This window comes from Anticarsia gemmatalis, chromosome 9 (assembly GCF_050436995.1).
Source record: "Anticarsia gemmatalis isolate Benzon Research Colony breed Stoneville strain chromosome 9, ilAntGemm2 primary, whole genome shotgun sequence".
Lineage (NCBI taxonomy): Eukaryota > Metazoa > Arthropoda > Insecta > Lepidoptera > Erebidae > Anticarsia > Anticarsia gemmatalis.
The window spans coordinates 727,377-744,803 of NC_134753.1; the positions used below are offsets into that span (position 1 = coordinate 727,377).

General features: G+C 36.6%; 3 protein-coding genes across 5 annotated transcripts in view; 2 read left to right on the forward strand and 1 right to left on the reverse strand.

Annotated features, from left to right (window-relative positions):
- LOC142975424 (apoptosis-resistant E3 ubiquitin protein ligase 1) overlaps nt 1-4,998 on the forward strand; it is a 58,121-nt gene extending 53,123 nt beyond the window's left edge. Inside the window, exon 17 of the mRNA XM_076118245.1 lies at nt 51-4,998. Coding sequence (XP_075974360.1) covers nt 51-221 — 171 coding nt within the window. The 3' untranslated portion in view covers nt 222-4,998. The remainder of the gene's footprint in view (nt 1-50) is intronic.
- Nucleotides 4,999-5,302: 304 nt separating this feature from the next.
- LOC142975508 (uncharacterized) lies at nt 5,303-12,242 on the reverse strand. Its single transcript, XM_076118366.1, has 9 exons — nt 12,027-12,242; nt 9,350-9,562; nt 8,819-8,972; nt 7,956-8,108; nt 7,712-7,775; nt 7,266-7,393; nt 6,721-6,863; nt 6,140-6,319; nt 5,303-5,831 (listed from the first exon to the last, which is right to left on the reverse strand). Exons 1-9 carry the CDS (start codon nt 12,146-12,148, stop codon nt 5,738-5,740), a joined length of 1,251 nt encoding a protein of 416 aa, XP_075974481.1. The 5' UTR covers nt 12,149-12,242; the 3' UTR covers nt 5,303-5,737.
- Nucleotides 12,243-15,085: 2,843 nt separating this feature from the next.
- LOC142975589 (transcription factor p65-like) overlaps nt 15,086-17,427 on the forward strand; it is a 60,365-nt gene continuing 58,023 nt past the window's right edge. The window contains exon 1 of one of the 3 annotated variants that reach the window (XM_076118531.1): nt 15,086-15,405. Coding sequence is in view for 1 of the 3 variants with exons in the window: in XM_076118530.1 (XP_075974645.1) it covers nt 15,653-15,668 (16 nt within the window). In the remaining 2 variants the exon portion in view is untranslated. The other 2 variants (XM_076118532.1, XM_076118530.1) reach the window with 2 other exon arrangements.

A 17,427-nucleotide genomic window follows, 5' to 3' on the forward strand; every position in this document is an offset into this window, starting at 1 on the left:
ATAGAACTTTACCAATGGACCTACTGAAACCATTTCATGTCTGACTCCAGGAGCTGAACCCCCGCTTCCAAATAACAGCGGCGCCCACGTTCGGCGCCCTGCCCACGGCGCACACGTGCTTCAACCAGCTGTGTCTGCCGGACTACGACAGCTACGAGCAGCTGGTGCACGCGCTGCTGTGGGCCATCAACGAGGGGGGGGAGGGCTTCGGCATGATCTAGGAGCCCGCCACCGGCGAGCAGCTCGGTTAGTCACTCGTCACTCACGCACCGACGGAGTTAGTAAACTCATTCCTATAAACAAACTCGATTTGTTAGGGATGTTTTGAAAACCCGTCGGTGTTTCTATACTTTGCGTATTTATTCAGTTTTTAATTCATTTTCTGTTCTTTATTATTACGCATAATGCCGTGGGTTGCTCGTTGTTTCGGTATACTGGCTGTTAAGTACGGCTACGGCCGAAATCTCGGGCAAATCACGGTACATATGTGTGATAATAATTATGAAAGTTTAGTTGTATTTGGTGATACTCGAAACAGTGGCCTTCGCCTTTCGTGTTACTAGATAAAAAGTATGTAAGATAATACCATAGGGGTAAATAAAGGCCCAAGACCACCACTCGCTACGATCCTTACAAACTTCCCTTGCATCATTCGCTATCAAATAAGTATGTCAAAAAATACACCGCCAGCTGGTTGAATGAAAAATCCATTTCTATAGCGCGGTCAGTGCGACTGTAGCACAGAGGTCCCGTGATCGAATCCCACGTCGGGTCAAAAAAACAAATCCTGAGTTTCTCCATCAAGAAATGCTAATGAATTGCCCGGAGTTGGGAGTTTGAGATTGAAGACTTCCGTGTCTTGGAGAGCACGTGTCGCCTGTGGTCCTGGGGCTGACCCACTGGCCGTGTCGGTTATCCGTCCCACCGGGCTATTAGAGTGAGGGAATAGACAGTGTGCCTGTGTATTGTACACGCATTTGGACACTATAAACAAAGTCCTGCACAGTCGGCTGATATCAATGAAACTTGCCGCTGTAGCCCAATATCAGGAAGTAATTATTATATTAAAAATATGCTGAATTAATAATTTGATATAAAATGCTTTTCATCTGGTAAGGTGATGGTCCGTCTTCTGAGTATCTTAAACCAATGATTTTGTATACTTTGCTTGGTTTTACTTAACCTGATATATGCCGTCTTATATCATTACGCATAATGCCGTGGGTTGCTTGTTGTTTCGGTGCACAGGCTGTTGGCTACGGCTACGGCCGGAATCTCGGGCAAATCACGGTAAATATGCATGATAATAAATATAAAGTTTAATTATGATTTAATTTAACAATGTTTTATTTCTTTGCCGTCTCACAGAAGATAAACAATCCTGTACCTTCTCAATGAGATGGAGAATAAAGCATTCAAAACTTTACTTTATGTTCTTAGATTTTTCGTTATACCTCAAAGAGTATTATCTTCATACAATACTTAATTTTATGAAAATAATCTCTTTCTGATGAAGAGACAAAATCGAGCTGTGATTTTTATTTGTTATATTTATTTCGGACTGTAGTCTACATGACTACGTCCAACCCTATGACATAGTTGCAGTGTAAAGTTGGTAATTATAAACATAAAGCAGCGGCTGTTATCTATATATAGCATATTTATAACTAGCACCAATGACTATACGTTATGTGCGCCGTCGCTAGCTTTACTTTGAAGGAAAACAAATAAAAACCTGCACGTGCAAGCGTGTCAAGTCTCACAGCCGGCTCCAGTCCCGTAATCGGGAGAGCGATAAGGTTGGAGATAATATGATCACAATAGTGATGTTCAGAAAAGCGCGGAATTGGGTAGTGTATAAAAAATGGTTATTTGTACTACTTAAGTACTCGGTGTACGTGCATGCGTGCACGTGTTTATACGCTGGGCTTACAAGTGTACAATGTGGTATGCCATGCTAAGAGGTTTTGTCGTCAGAGATACATACGAGACTAATCTCTTATATCTCTAAAACCGCATTGGCGTTACTACGACACCATTTAACACAACTTGATCAAAAAGTCTTATCGATTAGCTAATTGTGATCTATAAATTATATATAATTGGAGCAATTGTAACAAAATGAAGCGTCACTCAACTAGTCATTAGTTACGACAGATTGTTATATCATACGATGTATCGTTTCGCGTTCAATATTAACGGAATCCTGCCAAAGAGAGCCATCTATCATGGAATTGATAAACGTATGACAATAACGATTGCATGTAAACATCTAAGTTTATTGTCAGTCTTATTATTAAGTGTCAAGTGACAAAGGTAAAGATAAAAAGTTTTCTAAAAAATAAAATTTGCAACTTGTGACGTTTTAGGCAGAAACCGTGTGACGTAATGTAAAAATGTGCTTTTGTATTTTGAATACAATACAAACAAATGTATAAATAATTTGTTAAAACATAAGCTTTAGACTGCCTCGATCTATAAGCTCATTTATGTTATTTGAATCACATTACCGAGTAAAATATTAAGCTGCCATACATTACAGAAAATAATTAATTTGTTTCAAATAATCGCAAAGCCGCAATGTCAAGGCACTTGCATTAATCGAGGCATTAATACATTATTTTAAATCACTCCTAATCAGTATAAATATTTTAAATTAAATAGATCTGACTTAAATTTAAAAAAAATATTTAGCAGAATAGAATTTTTTGACTATCGTAGATTCGTTTCGCAAGAAGTGCATTTAAATTATATTATAATAGGTAGGTATTTATTTAAGTAAAAGTAAGTATTTTGCGGCAATGTTTCTTAAATACATTATTTATTCTATAACTTTCTTTTGAGAGGAGCTTCTAAAGTATTTACTATCTTCATTATACAATAAACAAACATTCCAGATTTCGGGTCTTAAATGTGCAAAATCTGCAAAAAAAATCGCTTCAATTTCATACATACATATCTGTCCGCAAGTAAAAAAAATCACAAAAATATTTCTTAAGACCTGGAACCTGTATCTTTATAAACAGATTATTAAAAAAACATTTTTAGTACAAATATATTTTGGGCCTAAATAAACTTCTAACTCCACTCATCACTCCATATGCATTTAAACAATTAAATATAATATAATTATGATATAACTAGTGAGATAACTGCATTGAATGAATACTTGTATGAATGAAGTATTTGAATGTAAACGTATTTAAAAGTTTCATTACTTAGGATTAAAACTTAGTGTTCAATGAAGAAACAATCATTTTAATTATTACATGGTCACTTGTCAGTCTAGTCATGTGTTAGTAAGATACAGCTATTTATTTGCAAATACTACTTCGGAGAACGCCAGTTTGTGATCTGTGGCTTGTGGGTTACCCACATAAAAAAATGTAAACTGTTTTTTATTGGCTTTAACATGATGGGTTTATACTTCAATGGTTATATTAAACCTTTGGCAATATGCAGCTACATTAAAGATTAGTAAGGTCAGTGGCTGTGTCTATCTAATCACTAAAAAGTCCATTTCTATCTACTGTTGAGTATAAGCCTATCCTAATAGTATTATTGCTTATTATGGTACATTGCCAGTCTTGAACAATGCAATGGAATTTGGCAATAGTTGCAGCTTAGAGCCAATAAATAAACAACATACTATTTCGTGCTTAACAAAGATGTAAGACATCTCTTATGGTCGTTCTCCGAACATTCAGTCTATGAAGCTAAAAAAATAGCTTGTATTATTTATTTTTGATTCTTTAAATAAATCTATTTACCTCTACAATATGCATTTTTAATTAAAATAGTTATTCAAGCTGTAGCAGTCTCTTTGTGTTATGGCATTATGTACTTTAAGTCCAATTGAAATTAGTATTTACATAATATCAATAGTGTACTTCTTGTAAATATTTATTTCATTATTATTAATATGGACTTGTTATACGGAGCATTTTGATCTCAACACTTATATATTTTTATTAATACATAGTACATCCCTGTCAATATGTTCCTAAATAACTAAACTATCAACAAAACGCGTTATTGTACAATTTATTGCAGGGATTACTGATTTATAAATAAAAATATTTACAATCACCTAAGCCTAACCAACGCCATCTACATTGAAATTTCAACTTTCGTTATGTATTATTCTACTAACATATCTTTGTTATATTTTTTGAGATTACCTTGTATTACTTTTGAGTATTATCATTCTACCTGCTTTTTTTTAACCCATTATTATCCCACTGCTGGGCAAGGGTCTCCTCCCAAACGAGGGAGGGGTTAGGTCTTGAGTCCACCTGACCAAATGCGGGTTGGAGACCTGTTATTTTAACGGAAGTTATTCTATTCTATGAATATTGTAGTATTGTTCTCCGTATAGCATGTCCGTACAGTCTACATCTTAATGTTTACGTAGCGTGGGCGCGGCGGCGCGGTAGGCCTAATTGTTGCTCATCGTGCAAGCATGTCGATATAACCTACCGGTTACTTATCTTATATTTGTATTTAATAGTATTATTCACTTCTTTTCTATTATTAGTTTATTTAATAATAATTTTGTTTTGACATTTAACTGTCAATAATGTCAAAATTATTTGCCAGTTAAAGCTATTTATTGATTGAATATATTTTTTGTATTATTTTAAAGCATTATTTATTATTGAAATGGTTAAGATTTCTGTCATTTTAGTATTCCTTTTTTTCCGTATTATGTGCATTTTTTAAACAGTTATGTATTTTTTCAAGTATTTTATTTGTATTTTTTTAAGTACTACTATTTTTCTTCGTCTTTTATAGTTAAGGATTTTTGAAATATATAACAATATGATTATAATAGTGTAATAATAATGTATTTATAATGATAATCCAAAGTACGTAGTTGGTATTTATGTAATAGTAGCCCGCCGCTCCCAGTGATAGGAATCATTCCAAATGTTGATATTTTGTAGTTGAAACATTGTTGATTAGAAATGTAAGACTGAAATAAATTGATGACGTGAATTATAAGTGTTTTATTTATACTTCCTTGTGTAATGTAATGTTTCTTAAAATAAAGTATGTACGGAATGTTTGAATCTCAATAAACTCGTGAGTTGTAAGTCTGCCTGTTACGTATTTATATCTAAAAGGATGACCCAAAAATGTGTTTATTTTTAAATGTTTTCAAAGTAAAAAGAATAGTGCCAGTCAAGCCGAACCTTTGCATGTTTAGCCGTTCTTTGATTGTCGCTAATAATCAACTATGGAACAATCAAAGTAGTTTTAAGTATAACATGATGAAATAGAAACAACAAAATTGTTGTCATAACATTTATTTTACTAAACTATAATCACTTAAAAATATATTATAATAGTAAGAAAACGTCCTATGTATACGGTCATCTTACACAAAATAAATACTTACCAAAACTTACCTTGTAAAACTTGTCATAAATACCTTACTATCAGCACATAGTTCATTATTAATTTCAGTTAATAAGAACCGTTTTCAATAAGCTATCTTTAGTAATGGCTCAACCACCGAAATTCCAATACTAACTATCGCAGTTTTAAGCTACTGTAGTTATCATAGAGAACAACTTACTTAAAAAAATAATATTCTAGGCAACTATAGAATATGATTTTTTGAGATAAGTTCAAACTGCAATAGCTTTTAGAACAGATATTGAGAACGGTCTTATTTATAGAATATTTTAAGGTAGTACCTAATAGTACAATGATAGTTAGCAGTTGTAATAGTTTAGCATCCGTGTCTTGCTGGCATGAGGGTCCACATGACAGCTTGAGGTACTGTCTTCGGGTTACGAAACCAAGAGCGTGCTGCACCCAACATCCTACACACACAAACGTAGATTATTATCAAGAGAACAAGAAAAATCTTTATATTTTATAAGAGATTTTTTACGGGTAGAGCTTATCTTAATCATGACCTGGCTCTCATTGAGCTCTTGGGTCCGAAGAGGCTAGGAAAACACAGTAAATGATCAACAACAGCACACAAGGAAAGCAAGAAAAAATCACATAAAACAATAAATTGTGGTATGACCTGGACCTTTCTGCTAGTTTCAGCTGTTTCCATCTAGCTGCCAAATGGCGATCTTCAGCACCTAATGTCTACATCACTAAGGTATTATCTCCTCACCGTGTGAGCGGTCGTGGCCACCAGTCCAGCTGTTCCCTGGTGAGAGTCAGTTCCTGTCTCAGTCGGCTCAGCTCCTCTCGCAGCGCGTCTAGCTCGGCGCGCAGCACACTCGTCTCCAGAGCCGCTGCTGACACCCGCATGCTGAGCTCACGACATTCACGAGCACATCGTTCACGAGCCCTGAGAATGAATAGGAACAGTCCAGATACTGTTTCTAAGAATAGATTTTCGATGGAAATTTTAGCAGGCCGAATTGGTACTGGGCTACCTCATAGGCGGGGAAATAATATAGCGAAATATCTGATATTTAACGGGAGTGACTAAAATCAGTAAAAAGAACGCTATGACCCACAATAGATGGATCACGACAATGGTGTCATTTCATACTAGTTAATGGATTGTGTTCACTCCCTTACTTAGCTTAAGCCCATAAAGCCTTTTTAAACTCCTAGAAGTTTCCGAAGTACATTTATATTAATTTAGATGAAAATCCCCTTTGCATTTTAAGAGTTCAGAAATCTATACTTATAATCTGTAATAAAATGATTTGATTATGGTCTTGACAATGGTGAAGCACTCACTCTTGTTCACATCGCAGTCTCTCGCTGGTATCCTCCAGTTCCTTTTGTCTGCTGTCCGCGTCCCGTCTCAGAGACTGAACCTCAGCTTCTGCTGATGACAGCAGGTCCTCATGCTGCGCCAGGTCTTCTTCTAACATTGCCAGCTAGCAAAACAAAAGCTTTGTATTTGAACGGTGTTAAGTTAGGGAAATATATGTACATTACATTATACATAAAAATTAAGGTCCATGTTCATTTTAACACTGAATTCCACGAATGTTTACAAATTATGTGAAGACAGTCATTATTTTTTTATTGATGAAAATTAAGTGTTCAAAATTGTCTGAAATGTATTAGGGACGATTTCTTAGTGCTATCGTTTGTCACCATCTGGTAGCCATCGATAAATTGTCAGCGTCGTTGGTGTATTTTGCAAGAATTATTATCTGTTGGCTGGTTTACCGACAGTACAGACTCTAGGAAAACGTGCTACACATTATAATACTACCTCAGGAACCTGTTATACATGAAAGATGCGCTACACATGGTCAGTAAAATTAAGTTACCCTATCATAAGCATGGTCCCGCTGCGCCCTGGTCTCGCAGTGCGCCGCACGCTCCACGCACAGCGCGTGCTCGCACACGGCGCCGGCCGCGCGCACGCCGTCCAGCTCGTTGCGGCAGTTGCGCCAGCCTGACATGCGAAGACAACAATTGTAACCGGACCCTTGACATAGGGTCAAACACACAATGCCCTGGATAAACTAATATCCTACGACATGGGTCGGCGATAAACAAAGTCGTATGATTTCTGATAATGCATCTGCATCTGTCATATCCGTAATTTCAAGTGAATCATAAGGAAGCATTCGGCACTGCCTTAACTTCACCCGTCGGTGGCCACACGTGTTGCAGGACATTAAGTCCTTTATTTTATCCCTGGATTGATCTGTTTTTTTTTTGTCATTGAACAATGATCAACTACAAAATCTTCAAACACATTTTCTCTTACCAATACTCATCTCTGAGGCTCGATCTTCTGCAGCACACACGTCGTCTTCTAAAGCAAGCTTCTCCTGCATATTACAAACCAGTAAAAAAATTAAACTAAGTAAAGTAAGTAACTAACTAAGACACTACAGTAAGGACTTAAATTTTCCACACCTACATTTTGGGTGACTAAACCATTACCCTCACAATCAAATTATTACGTGGACTGCCGTTAATGTGAAGTTTATTTTTCAAATGTCACTGACCCGTTCAAGCACTGCTTTCTCCATCTCTTTATCTTTGAGCAACTGCTTGAGTCGCTCCAGCTCCTTCATGGCGAGGCGGACCTTCGCGTTGTCAGAATCCAGTAGACTCTTCAGAGCACAGATCTGGATGCGCAGCCGCTCAGAGTATGACACCTGGACATTTCCATATTTTGATGATGCCATTCAATAATTACGGAGAAATGCTCGTCAGCCTGGCGAAATGGGTTTTTCTACAGGTGACGATATTGTAAACATATTATGCCTAAATGACCTTTGGACTTTTTACTTCACCAAATTGATATACAAGGTAATTTTAATTATAAAGAAAAACATATAAATTATTATGTAAAAACCACGTGCTGACTAAAGTACTCAACCATTTTCCTGTTTACAAACAAACTTTCTTTTAACAGTTCTTGCCGAGGTAAATGGACATTTAGTAGAGACATGCTGAAAAATAAAAGAATGACGGCCACTAGAGATGAGTGGAGAAGGGAATGCGTTATGCCGACCATACTAAACATAGGATAATTTCAAGATAATTTTTGTTTTTTTTTTTACAACTCCCGCACTAAGAATTGCTCTTGTGTCGCGGGGACTTTTACAAACATACAAACAACGGACACAAAGCACAACCAGACCCGAAACAATTATTTGTGGATCGCACAAATAATTGCTTCGTGTGGGAATCGAACCCACGACCTCCCGTTGCAGTGGTATCGGCGTGGCGACCTAAACCACTGCGCCACGGAGGCAGTCAATAATGATGATGTTAAGATCCACGTCGCAAACAAAGTACCACAGTTATATCCTTCAATATTCTTCTTGGAAACTCTTCCCTGTAGAGTTAAGTAGGTAGGTACCTGTGTCTCTAAAGTCTTGCGCAGACACCTCACGTCCTCCCGGCGTCGTCTCCAGGCAGCTACGATCATAAACTTGCAGATCTTAGCAGCTGCCATCTCTTCAGCCGCGCCATTAACCCCTGGTGATCTCACTATTGGCAGCTCGCCGTTCTTTCTACAGGGTATTTAGAATTTAATTATATGCATAGATTTAATGTGTCTTTCGAATTGGTCAACCAAGTGAGTGTATACTTGTGTCTTTTTCAAAGGTCTTTTACAGCTACGCGTATGATTGAAATAAACCACTAGCTGTGAATAAAGTTATCAACCGTAAAATTTGTTTATAAAACATTATTGCTTCAGTGCTCCTTGGTTGGTTACTGACATATTTTGTACTTTTACAGCCTTTAGGCAAACTTAATGTTCTTTCAGGAAAACTAAAACACTACTTCGACTCTGCTAACGAAACTCTGGAACCTCATAAATCTTACTACTAAACAACTAAGGCAATGTACATAAAATTGTCACAGATGTTAAAAAAATAGTACCTACTTATCAATCCTGATCCTCTTAGTAGGAGTGAGATCCTCCATGGACAAGGCCTTGGCTTTATTCACCGGCCTGACGGGCGTGTCCAGACGCTTGTACTCGTCCAGGCAGCTGCGGATCCTGGTCAGGTTGAGGCTCGGCGCGCACCACTTGGCTGTGAACTTGTTCACTGGAGTCAGGAACAGCTGCTTCTTTGGGTGGACTGGTTGCAGGCGCCTGTTAGTAAATATTGGATATTTTATTATGTAATTTCAAATGAAATCCGAGTTTTTCTTTTTTTGTGGCTGAATATTCTGCTGTTTTATTTTTTACAGACTTTCTGATTGTTACGACCGATGGGCAAAGATCGTCTAGATCATAATCGGCAGTAGTTATTGATCACTGATCAGTCATCATAATGTAAATCTTTCATTTTGAGGGTGCACATGTACAGTTCGCATGAGGAGTTATGGTTAACATGTAACAAATACATTCTAACGTTACCAAGTTTGGACATGACGCATCTAATCGAAACAACTTCTATGAGTCACAAAAGCTCAAAATATAGTTAACGTACAGCAACATCGTCTTTTCTTTCCAAACAAAACTATTATAAACGTAAGCATTTATTGTTTTTTTTTCTCTAACAATACCCCAAAATATTCGGTTCGGCATCAATCGACGTAGCCGGGCGACAAAACCGAATATGTGTAGATGAACCCGATCGACACAAGCCGAACAAAAGAGTCTGTTTTTGTTGTTCGATGAATGTTGCCGAAATGTGTGTAGCAGGCCTCCTACTTATTCATAACTCAAGCTATGACTAACTCGAAACATATAACCTTCGAGCCCAATGTCACTCTTTCTCCTAACAGGAAAGAAAGTGGTAAACAACGACGTCATATTTTCTCTCAATTACGTGTTGAACAAACAAAGTGCAAAGGAAAAGCATACCTTTATTATTTACCCATATGACGTAGGGTTAATACCCAATTAGTAATGATTTGTTTGCATACCAATTGTGTGCTGTAATGTTGTTTATGCGGTGCATTAGTACTTGGCTCTTGGAAAGCTTGGTTAAAGCTATGTGCTAGCTTAACATATAGTAGTATTGTATCTTGCTGAAAAATTACTAGGTATATTATATAGGTAGGTTAGGCTAGGTATGTGTATAATGTTTTCCTGATTTCTTTATATAAATTAAAACGTTATCGTAGTTTTCCCATAGGAGCGTATCGGCGTTTCCAAAATCTAACCTGAAGAAACACTTACAGTTTTACATAGTAACTAGGTATCTACTAGCGGCCGCCCGCAAATGCGTTTACGTGGTCTTTAGTTTCCCGATTCCAAAACATTTCTTATTGCTGCTGTTCCACTCTTATTAGTCATAGCGCGATGTAATAGCCTTCCCAAATAAATGGACTATTCAGCACATAAGCAATGTTTAATTCGAACCAGTAGTGCTAATTTAGGTAAGTACTAAGATTAGCGCGCTCAAACTAACTCATGAACTCAATATTATTAGTATCTAGGTATAGATTGGTACGTAGGCCGTAGGGTTCAATATTAACTCAACAAATCTATTTCATATTTCCCATGTTTTCAGTGCAATAAACGTAATAACCACAGTTCGTCATTTGAGGATGTTTTTCTATAATAGTAAAGTGAATGAAAAACAACTATTGCTACTCTATTTATGTATTTTACGTGTACTACATGGGAAAACCATTTTAGATTTAGTGGAATGACCCAATTGTGGGGCAGGAAAATTGTTCTAAATACCAAAAATCAATTATAGTGCGATATGAATTTATGATAACAATTAAATTTAGCTTGCCGAAACCCAGGGAAGCGAAAATTCCCCGAGTAAATTAATATTTTTGCTTTCAGTTTAATGTTTAATTGTTTATTATAAAATTATAACTAATTTGTTTGGATTCGCTTGCACGATATTTTATGGGCACAAAGTAGCTAAACGAAAAACAGAAATTGCTCAAAGCCGCATTCAGAACACCTAATTCTTTTTATTTGTTAGGATCGTACCAAGTGGCATTTTCTTGTCTCTGCCTTTCCTTATAGGAAAAAGGTGACTTTATGTACCTATATACATTATAATTATGTAATTGATGTTTTGGTCATAGAAACAGAACCAATTACTACATAAGTAGTCTTTGCTTTTATTATTATCTATAGTTTAAGAAATAAAGACTACAACGTTACACCTACTTTCCATCAAAGTAATGGAGTAGTCTAGGGGCCTCGTGCAAAGAATAAACTAGGGCCCCTGAACACCTCTACAAGTCACATAAAATAAATGTTTTAATGACCAGGCTTGCCATAGCGTAGCTACGCCACTGCATAAGTTAAGGTCAATACAAATTACAAGCCTTTAATGTCTTTTCAGTTTCAAACGTCTACAGGCAATATTATTGCGTTCACATCTCTACAAGCTCTACGAGACTACGACGTAGAGGATGCCCTGTAGAGCAGCTTTTAAAGCTACTCAGTCTATTCATAGTGAGCCGTGAAGCTCTGTGCTACGATGATTTAAGATTTAATTTACAGATAAGCTCAGTACACCTTAACTGACCAAGGAATTGAAGCTTGAATCTTGTTAGCATTAGGTAGGCCTATGCCAATCGGAAAATTTGTGGGGAGACTATCTAATTTACGTGTAAAGTGCCATCTTGTTCCAACTTACGCAGGTGGTGTGGTCTGCAAGTTATGCCTCTCCCGCGACAGTTCCCGTTCGGAAATGTCCCCGGCGCCCGCCCTCGCGACCGGCGACACGCTGCGAGGCACCTTCACTAATTGCTCAGGCATCCCTTTAACTATTTTCTTTATTTTCCAGTTCAATTGTACGTATTTTTCAAAAAGCGTTGTTTGGTTTATTGCTGTTGACAGATTGGACAAATCTCGGTGACATGCATTCGAAAAGAATTTTGAATTTCTTTTCTTTTTTCTTTTCAGACAGTATCAAATACAAAGAAGGTTGGCATCGTTTTGTATAAAAAGGTTAGTTAACAAGTTGTGAATTTAAAAAGAACAAGGGAAGCAATATTCCTTTTCAATATTTTATTTTCTCCGCTATTACTACTTTGTCTTTCTCTAAAATTCCCCTACAGTTACATGGAGGTCTATAATCATATTCTACAACAGTTTAAAGTTGGTATATTGCGGTGGCAATAATTCCATGTACTGGGAGACTAGGGGTGTCTGAGAGTCGGTGGCGTGCGGCGACGCTGGGCCCGCTAGACGAATGCGATGCGACGCGACACGACGACGGCGGCGCCACCGACGGCCGCGGCACGGCGCCGGGACGACTGCGTGACGCATCGGCCAAGGACCTTACAACTTTGCAAGCTCACACAGGTACACGCATATCAATGTAATGTTTTCCTTTCTCGTTAGTGGATGTTTTATTTACGAATGTATTAAGGAACAGGAAAAGTCACGCAAAAATTTAAAAATTCGTAACAAAAAACAACTGAATACCTACCTACCTTCTATGGTGCTTTTAGTTTAAATACCTACATATTTTTATATTCGCGGCAGGCTCTGCAAATAAAAAAAAAAAAAAAAATTTAAATGTCCTAGTTTCGTACCAGCTTTATCAAATTATTCAAGATAGCTTGGCAATCGTCTTACTTGCATTATATTGCTGTGTTCTTACTACGTGCTACGAAAGAACACAGCAATCACATAATGCCAGTAGAGCAAAAATGGGATTCGAACTCACGACCTGTCTTTTATTCTTTCTTGCATGTTATTTTCACATCATACTTTTCGCAGTATGTTTGAATTATTGATCTTCCACTGGCACCCTTGTATTAATGCAACCTGCACCTATATTTAGTGACACATCGCCAATTTGATTGCGTAAATATTAAATAATACAGCCCAGTAACAGAGGGTGAAACATTCAGGGGTTGGCGCCTAATATTAACGTATCGCTATAAGGCTGAATGGCTGTGTTGCCGGCGCCTCACGCAATGCGCGCGGGCGCGTCGTTTTGCCGCCAAGCCACCGGTCGCCATTGCTGACTCATGACTGTTTTTCAAATAGTCTGATCTAATCAAGTGCAGTAATAAAGATATTTTATTTACACAGTCAGTCGATGGAGGAATTTTAAGAAAACGCAAGTCGAAAAGTTCCTACACAAATATTTACCTATTGAGTAAAATCATATTAATGATTTGATCATCTCTAATTGGAGCCTTGAAGTGAAAGAGGTAAGTAAAAGTAGGTACCTACCTACCTACCTACCTAGTATTTTAATAATACTAGGTAGGTACTAATTAGGGCCTAGTGTAAACATAAAAGCAGTTTGGCAATTAGTTAAAAGGTACCTAATTAAAACCAGTCACCACGAAGTCTACCTAGGTAGGTACGAGTTACATAGCCAGGTGTTTATTCAAAATTCTTCTTCCTAGAAATATTCTATCTGCCTATTTAATTAACTTAATAGTAACCCACCAAGCCTACTTAGTTTGCTAGATATTGTTTTTAATAAAAAACATTAAATTCAATCGTTATCAGGTAAATAAACAACAGCCAGAAAAAAAGTTTGTAAAACAACCAAACCATTGATAAAAATATGTTAATGTAACGATCTTCAATAAACTCTGTCAATGAGTCATTCACATTACTATTCTTCATTCATACTCCAGTCAACTTGAGCCAACCAATGATTGATAGAATGTGATTGGCTCTTTGACCACATTTCGACACAGGTCACTACTATGTTATTACATTCAAACACAGATAACATAAAAACCAGAAATTCCGTGAGTAAGAAATCCCAAATGTGTCATTATCTGTGTAGTCTACTGCTTACAAGATTAGAGAGTGCGTAACTGGTGAGTCACCGCTGAATGTACTGAAATGAAACGTTCTGAAATTGATACGCCCACGTTCCGACTTTCGTTATTCAGACCTCGGTGACTCATAGCTACGCCTGGAGGAACTGCGAAGAAAATTGGACTCGTGTCTCGTAAATAAGATAAATATTTTAGGGTCTCTTATTTTCCTCTCAGACAGTTATTTAATTTATGTACGTACCTACCTAAGTGCGTCACATTTCTTAATATTCGAAGAAAACATTACTCTAGACTAATGTTTCTAATTAAAATCTGTAAGGTTTTGTTTTAAATTTAATATTCGTCCCCTGCTCGACGCCGATACCTACACAGATAAGAATAATTATTTCTGCACATAATTGCTATGCGTCGCGATTAGTTTTTAACAATGAATTCATGCAATGCGGTAAAAAATATCTATGAACTACTGATTATCTTTAATATGATAAAAACCGATAATTAATATTGTCAAAATCTTAAACCCTTCCAGATATCTTGTACCTTTTTTTGTTTAGATAGCCATAGATAGCGCGTCTATTGAACAGATAAGATTCCATTAACTAAATTTGGATCGTAACTTGTATGGCTCTTTCTTAAGTTTTAGGTTATGTCTTCTAAATCATGTTTACTTAACCTATTATTTTACTAAACTCAAATTGCATATAAAAATCTAGGCCTCCAAACTTATCACTACATTAAATAGAATAATTTGTCGATAAAATAAACAATCTATTTGTTCGTAAGTTTGGCGGGAAACAATCAACCTCTGTAATCGGTAGAACAGGTGCCGCGTATAGTGCCCTCTCACTCGCGCTTGCGAAAAAAGTTTTGAATTGACCATACGCATGCGCACGTCCGCGTACGTCACTCGGCTGCCATGTGACATTTTGCAGCCAATCGCCGACAGTCGCTGCAAGTGTGACGTTGGGTTTTCACGCACACTACTAAAATTTATCATTAGTTTTTGACGTTCACTCACCGGAGTAGCGTTACTTATTACTATACGCATGTTTAATTAAAATAATTCCGAGTCAATAAATTAGCCAAAGTTGAACAAAATTAGTGTGGTGCGCCGCAGATAGTGTCAAACTTCGCAGCATAATCTGTGACAATTCTTGGAACTACACAGTCGAGACGAGAGACCTTGATAACTAGTTCCTTGGACGAGCGAGAGCGAAGAAACAGTTCACAGTTATTATTATAGGATCATTCATGCTGGAGGTACGTGTATAGTTTACAATTTGTGAAGTACATCGTGTGTGTTTGCGAGCTAGTCTGTCGATAATAAGTTAAAAAGTGAGGTTTAGTGCGTTCAAAGTTCTCGAAAGTACACTCAGAAAGTGGCAAGTGTTATGTTATAAAAGGAAACGAGTTATGACGAAGTTTATATAAATGTGCGTTTTGATATTGTCGCGTGCGGAAGGACCGCTGTGAGGTGTCCGCGGCCGCGGCTTTTTCGTACAGTGCCATGGACAACGGCGGAGGTAAACTGTGTGGACGACATGCATGTAATATGCCATACATTGTTGTTTTTGGCGGCTAGGCACTGCACATAGCTGTTTGCACGTTAATAAGTTTTACAAGCAAAGGAAACGGTTTATACAGCCGGCTCTGTTTAATTTCGGTGCATTTTCAGCCAGTACAGTGAAGCTTTTCAATGTTCTAGTTAGCTGGGTGGTTGAGTGTATGTTCTATTTATATCCTAAAAGCTGGTCGCACACCGTGGAATCATAAAATACGCTTTCGATGTACGTTTAGTATGCAATCTTATATTATAACTTCATTACTTGTATACATTTCCATATCTTGCACTGCCTTGTAAATCTTTTGTCAAAACATACTTGAATTTCTAGTTCCTAGTTCTATTTTTAGTCCACAGATTCATGCTAGCAACTTTGTATTTATTTGCATATTATCTGTTATCTGTGGTCCTAAACACAGATAAAATATTCACTTTTCATTTCATGAAATGATACAGTTGAATATTTTTCACTGAATACTGCTGAAAATTCACAGAATATAGTGGTATAAAACATTATGTAATAGGAAATTACATAGCAGACAAGACATGAACAGAATCATAGTTAAAATGAGTGTAATGACCTTGATCTGAAATGTTTGACCGATGAACTAATTTTATGTACTACACAAACACTACATTAACCACAAATAATGACTTGCAAATCCAAAGATAAAAGTTTTACTTTGGTGTAAAATTTTTCCTTTGTCATACAAACCAGCATTCGGGTAGCAAGTTTAAGACAAAATGATCATTGAAAACTATTAAGGGATTATTTCTGTCCTCACATGTATATTTTTCGAAGTACCTATTTCTAAGCTATCTGCAATCATTTCTATCACTTTCTTACTCTTTCCATACATCACTAAATCATTTATTATGTACTTGTATGAAATCCTATCATTACAGGGTGATACATATGGTTGAGACGTAAAATTGCTTCAAACATAATAATATTGTTTTGTTGTCCTGTCTGTCTTAGTTATATGCTTGTGTTGTGTCATGTTGCACCCTAAAAAACCTTTTTACCTGTAAATTAAGAAAAAACTATTTTTATTAAAACGGTTACTTTTATTCATTCAAATCTTTATTAGAAACTACCACGTTTATTACTTCTAATTCTATTCTTCTAGTCCTATTCAAATACTGGATAGAGTATAGATACTCTCTAGAGAGAATTATTAATTATAGTTAAGCCAGTAATTTTAAACATTTGGTTAAATAGTCACTCAATAAAACTCAGCTCATCTCTTTGGGCTTGCAAATGTCATCTCATTATAATTAATAACAGTTAAACACAACATCAATTTGCCCTACAATTATGTTATTATCATTTTTATTTTTGTTTGACCGGAAAACGGCCTTCCACAATAATATCTAGAATACCGTAATTTGACCCTCTTAACATGTTTGGGGTCATGTGATAAAAAATAATTTTGTAACGTCAAATTAATTAATCCAGAAATCTCTCTACAATCAGTAGAGAATGTGAGCCTAGTATGACCTCATCTATCAAAACATGAGTAAGTTCATTCGCTCATGCACACCTACGTAAAAAGCAATGCAGTCACCGCATTCCACTTTTTTTATTTACTGAACTCATAAACACTGTCTATGGTAGAAAGTAGCACTGGCCTGTTATAAATACACATTACAGTTTTTTTGCATCTCTAGTGAAATTGTTGAATATTGGTTGAATATTATGGAAACTAGACTGAAATATT

Bases quoted from the DNA above. Each gene is read 5' to 3' on its own strand.
- LOC142975508 (XM_076118366.1), bottom strand. From the start codon at position 12,148: ATGCCTGAGCAATTAGTGAAGGTGCCTCGCAGCGTGTCGCCGGTCGCG. The intron at 7,394-7,711 runs GTAAGAGAAAAT...TTCGCATGTCAG, and splicing joins AGCCTCAGAGATGAGTATTG to GCTGGCGCAACTGCCGCAAC. The intron at 6,864-7,265 runs GTAACTTAATTT...TTGTTTTGCTAG, and splicing joins GGGACCATGCTTATGATAGG to CTGGCAATGTTAGAAGAAGA.